The sequence below is a fragment of the Lasiodiplodia theobromae genome (genome assembly GCF_012971845.1).
Source record: "Lasiodiplodia theobromae strain AM2As chromosome Unknown scaffold_19, whole genome shotgun sequence".
NCBI lineage: Eukaryota > Fungi > Ascomycota > Dothideomycetes > Botryosphaeriales > Botryosphaeriaceae > Lasiodiplodia > Lasiodiplodia theobromae.
The window spans coordinates 717693-724371 of record NW_023336398.1 but is presented as its reverse complement, the minus strand read 5'-3'; the positions used below and the strand labels follow the sequence as shown (position 1 = coordinate 724371).

At 49.9% G+C, this 6679-nt stretch overlaps 2 protein-coding genes across 2 annotated transcripts; one reads left to right on the top strand and one right to left on the bottom strand.

Moving 5' to 3' along the window:
* Positions 1-351: 351 nt before the first annotated feature.
* LTHEOB_6711 (Tat pathway signal sequence) lies at positions 352-3460 on the top strand (the record flags this gene model as incomplete). The annotated part of the gene is made up of 8 exons (XM_035515998.1): positions 352-454; positions 514-783; positions 986-1322; positions 1503-1743; positions 1799-2001; positions 2067-2803; positions 2851-3103; positions 3166-3460. 8 exons carry the CDS (start codon positions 352-354, stop codon positions 3458-3460), a joined length of 2439 nt encoding a protein of 812 aa, XP_035372746.1.
* A 1647-nt stretch (positions 3461-5107) lies between these two features.
* On the bottom strand, positions 5108-6322 carry LTHEOB_6710 (uncharacterized protein; the record flags this gene model as incomplete). Its single annotated transcript, XM_035515997.1, has 1 exon — positions 5108-6322. One exon carries the CDS (start codon positions 6320-6322, stop codon positions 5108-5110), a length of 1215 nt encoding a protein of 404 aa, XP_035372745.1.
* Positions 6323-6679: the final 357 nt, after the last annotated feature.

Here is a 6679-nt window from a genome sequence, read left to right as displayed (position 1 = left end):
ATCACTCCATTGGCAAGTCTCGGTAAGTGCTCATCAACCCTGGGCGCTTGTTGCCACAGCTCACCTTTCATGAAGGCGAGAACGCTCAACCCATTTCATCCGCGACTCTACGGTAATGGGCCAATCATGAACCACCATCCAAACGACGGCTTTCAGCCACCGCCTTTCGGCCAGCGAACCTTACATGATCGTCCAGCATTCAGCGATCTCGTCGTTGCTGAAGCTGCCACCACAACACTACAGAGCACAAGGCCGCCCCGTGCTCACTCGCCGGAGGTGAAGTCCGAGCGGAACTCGGCTGAGCGGTCTCATGCACCGACTGTGCCATCACACGCGTCGCCTTTCACTTCCATGCAATCGCTGGTTCCTTCGTCGGGAGCTTCTACTATGATCACAAGATCTGGACAATCCTCGCAGGAGTCTGAAAGAACTACTTCACAACATGAAAAGCGTGGTAAGTGCATGAACAGTCTTCCACTCGAGTACCACCTTTACTTACTTTTTTTCACTCAGGACACCATCTCATCAGTCAAGATGACAACGACGACATCAAGCCATTCAGCTTTTCCAAAGTGCCTCCTCCAAAGAAGGAGATCGACCATGCGAGTTTCAAGGAAGCTGAACTGGCTGCGCGCAGTATTCCCACAGAGATAATTTCTATCATCGATCAAAGCTCGGTCAAACACGGCGACATTGGTTTCATCAAAGACATGGCAGTAGCTGCTATGTTTCCCAAAGCTTCTACTGGGGTGAAGCTCGGCTTGAAGGGCGACTCTGGCGTTGGTGAGCTTGACACATCCCTCTTTAATAATGTTCACTAACTTTCTATAAGGCAAATCTAGCGTCATAAACTCCTTGCTTGGTGTCCCCAATCTTGCGCCGCAAGGTGACGCCGGTAAAGCATGTACCTCTGTTGTCCACGAATTTCAGAAGCCACGCATCAATCAGCAGAGCCCATGCGAGGCTGAAGTTCTGTTTCACACAGCCCCTACCCGGCTAGCAATCTTGAAGGAATGGGTCAAAGATGTATTCATCTTCGAACATTCCGACGCGCAGTTGGGGGACGACCACTTTGAGCAAGAGAAAAAGGCCTCCGACACGGCTATCGAAGGGCTTTTTTCGCTCTTCTGTGATCGTGATGAATGCCAGGACAGCGATTTAATTAAGGAATTCCTCTCGACATCGAAAAGCGAGGATGATGAGAGAACAATCTCAACGTTAGCCGGTTGGACGGAAGAGTTGCTGAGCAGCTTGGAAGCTGTTTCAGGCAAGGTTTTTATCAGCGGGATCACGCCTCAGGACATACAGGCTCAGATTCGCCGGTATACTAGACACCAGAAGTCCAGAGACATCAACGGCCGTTTGGTTCCCTCTCCTTGGCCTTTTGTAGCTGTCGCCAGGTACTCCTCACCACCAGCGCTTTCTTTCTTGTTTCTCCTGCTCTGATACCTTTCCTTCTTCCGTCCCGTTTTAAGGTAGCAGTATTAACGTAAGTTTAACAGGGTATTTCACGACCAGCCAATACTCGCAGACGATGTTATTCTGGTAGATCTTCCAGGAGCACAAGATACCAACCAGATTCGCTCACAGGCCTCGATGCGCTACCTAGATGACGTTGACTACATCGGAATTGTTGCCAGAAGCGACCGCCTTCAGACAGACGACAACGTCCAAAAGTATCTGCAGGATGCTTTCCGCCGCAAGCATGGAGCAAGTACTTTGGTAATTGCTACCAACTCAGATGTCAGTCTAGACGGCGTGATATCTCCGTTAAAATTTGTTTTCTGACTTTATGTAGTCCGTGGACATGAGTTCCACATCCCTTGACGACAAGATCAGTACGGCTGATACTGTCCACGAAATGAACTTGATAACTTTACGAGAGAAGCTCCATGCCACATCGGTGGAGTACCAGCAAATCACCCGTGATTTGAAAAAGGATCACGTCCGCCAGGACCGGAACCGCCTCATCACTATGCTAGATCAGCAATCTGATCTTGAGTAAGCTTCACCTCCATTATGCTTTTTACCTTTTTCCGTATGCGCTAATCTACTTCATCAACAAGGTCACGGAAGAATCTTCTTGAGGAAAAGCTTTTCGAATACTGCGTTGAGATGCGGAACGAGGATACTTCTCAGAGTATTCGTCAGAACTACCACGACTTAACGAAAGACCCGGTTCCGCTGCCAGTCTTTTGCGTTTCCAATTTGGTGTACGCAAAGTACGTTAGCGGCAATTACGAGCCTCCCATGATGGGCTTTGAGAGCACTAATATTCCAGCACTGCGAGCTTTCCTTTACGCGCTCCCAGCATTCAGGAAGTTCAAAGCATTTGAACACCATCACCAGCACGTACTCCCATCGCTCGTGAACCATCTCGAAATGATTTGTTCACAGACCAAGGTCGATAGTCATGAAGAACTCCGGAATATCATCCAGTCAGCATCAGTAGATGTGCCAAGTGACGTCACAAAGTCCTTCAAATACTTCTTTGATGAGGCCATCTTACCTGTAATCGCTATCATCAAGACCAACAAAGCTGCCTACGTTACATACGCGACAGATCAGCTTACGAAATGGTCGAATTGGCCAAGTCAGACTTTCAAGACATTCTGTACCCATCGGGGGAACTGGAGCACACCAAAGGTCGGAAAGCACGATTGGAATGAGGAAATGCTGAAGCCCCTCATTCAAGACGTCAATAGTGAGGCGAATGGCTGGGAGGATGCCACGAGCAACCTTTCGGCGAATATCTCATCCAAATTGAGTACGAGAATCACCGAGTTGATTGGGAAGATTCAAGGTATAGCAAACTTCTGACCATAATATTGCTTAGCTTACTATTTCTAGGTCCTGAAGGCTCGTTGACGGACCCCATGAAACTGTTTGTTGAGGAGCTTCAAAGGCAGCCAGCGCTTCTTGACCAAATCTGCCAAGCGAGAGTCAAGAAGCTTCAGAGGGACCTCATCGCCATCAAAGAGAGGATCACCAATACTCAAGATATGGAGCAATCTTACTTTGTAAAGCTTTTGGAGAAGACCTACGATGACTGTGGTCGAATTTTCGGTTTGTGCTCCCCATCTTCGAGACAGGAAATGGTAAGGTAAAGTTGACATGTTTTATAGGCAATCGTAGTCATGGGATGCGCGCCGCGACTTTAAGCAGCAAGATCTCGAAGGAAGTCCGCGGTCCCTTCTTAGAGATGTGTGAAAACGCAAATGAAGACGCTCAGAAGGTCATCCAACGACATGAGAGGAAACTTATCCAAGAAGTCACCCACGTCTTCGAAAGTTTCAACCGGACGTTCGTGCATGGCTTCATGGCGGAAGGACTAGACACGCCCGAGTTGAAGCAGCTCCGGGAGAAGCTCCGTGCCGAAATTCCGCATTGGAGGGGAATTCTCACCGGGAAGATAAACCGCCATCTGGAAGACTGCCGTGAATATGCAAAGAGCGGCTAGTTTACCACCTCATCCACTGACTTGCACTACTGGTGCCGCGATACTACAGCCTCCCAGCGGAAATCAACTTCTTCCCGGGCACATCGTCACCGAAGATCTAGGAAAAGGAAGCACAAATTATCCATGAAGGGAAACCCTATTCACATCAGGAGTTCTTGATTTATCTGATTTGCACCCAGCCCCTCAGACTCACAAACCTCAACCAGCAGGGCGCACGAAAAAGTTGTTCCACTCTAAAATTCCTTTAAACTACCTTAAATTTCTTTAATCGAATTCAAAGGCGCTTTGCATTGGCAGCTGGCACTATTTCCCCTCCATCCTTTTACCTCCTTTCATTGGCTCGTGGAAGGAAAGGAATGCCATTTCATACATCATTCAAGACACATGTATATAGGACAATGCTACAACATGCTTTCTCTCATTGTTCGCTTTAAATGCGCCACCAAATACTCTGACAGCGAGAACCACGGAAGCAGTCTGCACTCTTGGACACGATTGTGACTCTGATGAGCTTACTCGGTACCAATTCAAATTTTTATCAAGTGAGCAATCATGTGAGTTCTGGCAAGCGTGGTGGACGCGAATCAGGCTCATCCATTAAAGCCTGAGACGACATTCTGAAAAAATAATCCTCGACCTGAGCTTCCAGGCTTCACGCTCATCTCTAATGATATCCGCTGAACAGCCCAAGGCCATGGCCAGGGTGCTCCGCATTGAAAGCTTCAAACCATTTCGTAAACCTTAAGACTTCCCTAACCTTGCATTTGATACCGGCCGACAAGGCCTTCCACAAGATCCGAAGTATCATCGTCGACTGGCTCATAGCGCGCTAGGAGGCTCTTATTCAGATAATACTACAGCTTTGCCACTAATAGTGCGTTCATTGTGACTCTTCGAGACCTATTTGAAGCAGTCTGCATCAACCGCGGTTTCTTTGCGCAACCAGTCAATGAGCTCACACTTAGTGCACCATAAGGGTGATTACAGATCAATGTGACGCTGCTTGAAATCCTTCCAAGCGTAGTCATCATTACCAGGTCATCGCTCTGTCGCGCAAATGCAATTGATGCACAGTGCGCCGGCCTGTAACTTCCGAACAACTTCCCAGCGCATTCCTCACAAGGCTTTTCATTTCACTTGCCTTGAGTTTTGTGGACTTCTTCAGTTAATGAGAGATGCCAGCAGCGAGCGGCCTGAAACCTACTTCTGTGGATCAGAATCCGACTTCAGTCAGGAAGTTCGCCAGGCAGACACAGTCATGGAATTGATCAAGCGGCACATGAGTCTCAGCGGTTGGAGTATTTGACCTGAATCAACGCACTGCCGGATCTGAGTGAATGGACGCTTCAACAGAGCTGCAGACACTCTAGATTTTGGACCAGATTGCACGACCATGTCCAGTTCAATGTGTAGTGGGCAAGACTTTCGTGGCATCTATTGAGGCCTTTCAATAGAAAGGCTATTTCTGCACTCCCTGCCACAGCTAGAATATGCATACCCAGACCCAATGCATCAGCAGCTGTAATTCTCCCAGACACCCGTTTTCTTGTAAGGAAACTCGGAAATTGAGCACATGAGCCTCTCGTGGAGACTCTTCAATCCGGACGCTTTGTAGTATCCAGCCAAAGGAGCACGGGATAGCGGCCATCACACCGTGGCAAACCGTGGCTGGTCGGAGCAGAGCATCTGTGGGTGGGCTCCGTTCCCAGAGCTATCAGTCAGGCTCTCCCACGGGAATGGCCCCTCGAACTGGAAACAGGTGAAGTAGCCAACGTTGCGGTCGCCCTTGAAAAGAGGTTTGATGGAGTACTGAACCTGTTTCAGGATATCTGACAACTCTTCTACAACTTCATCACGAGACACGCCGCAGTCGAGACCTTTGTTAATGCTCCGCTGCGTATCCCCACTGGGCTCAATCTCAAAAAGCCGATCCGCGTCGAAGCTCCTGAGGAAAGACACACCAGCTCCGAGCGCATCATCGATGGTGTCCACCTGAGTCATAAGATCGATTTCCAGTAGCACCTTGACGTCTTCCATGCGGTGGAGGGCTGCGAAGACATTGTAGACTTCAGTACGCAGCGGGCTACCAAGAATGCAGGGGATACGCTTGTCGAGGTATTGGCGCAGCAGCGTAGCTGCGACTGCATTCGAAATGGTATCTGCCTCGCAGCAGCGTATTGCGGCCTCCCAGCACTGTCCGACTTTGTCCTCCAACTTGGCGACACCCTTGGTAACCAGGCCTTTGACATTTCCCGGTATGTATTCACTATCGCACTTGCGTTGACCAACGGTGTGAACTAAAGCTTCTGTAAAGATAGCCTTATCGCGCAGATAGTATCCTGTGTAGAGAAGACGATCAGGGTCATCGCGGAACATCTGAGAACCGAGGCTGACTCGGAGCAGGGCGGTTATGAGGTCGTCTCGAATTGCGTCGATGCATCCGTATACCTTAGCTAGGGCTGTAATTTCGCTGAAGGGGGTTTGGGTGGTGCACGAGATCGGCTTGTGGTAGAGAAGACGAAATATGTTCTCATTAACCGTCAAAGCGTCTTCAAAGTTGTCTTTCTGGGCCTCGTTATCCGAGACGCCATTGCCATCAGAGGTGGCGGGCACAAGAATGTATGATTCCGCGTATGAGGCCGTGTTGGGCTTGAGCACGAATCGGGTGGGAAGTTCCTCGAAGTTGGCAAAGTACTCGCAGCTGCCGCGCAGCGTCTTGGAATGCAGCTTCATTACCAAATTGCCCATGCAAATGGTGACGTCACCATCGTCAAAGAGCGGGAAGTCATTTGCGGCTTTGGCTTTCTTTGCGGGGGGCGCAATTTCAGTGACGGGACTGGTGCTGCGTTTGTTGGGTGACATGGCTGTCAATCGAGCTTTGTCGTAAGAATGAGGTCCTGGATCGTCGTGTCGAGAATGCTGGGATTGGGACGCAGACTGAATTGTAAACCGCAGCGGATAAAAGATATTCGGCGGCGCGAGAGATATGGTGTGAGAGGACAAGGGCGGCGTTGGGCGGAGCTGCGAAGGCGAGGGTGAGGTGGCGGGGTCCAGTGATCGAATGAGGCAGCGGCGGACGTTGGACACCAGAGTGGGCGAGGAAGCCGCGGCAGCTAGCGGCGCTTACCAAGTGCCAGTACAAGTCCCACCGCTCCCGCGTAACGAGAACCATGGGAAGTGTCGGAAGATCGGCGCAGCTGGATGTGGTTCGCTCATCGT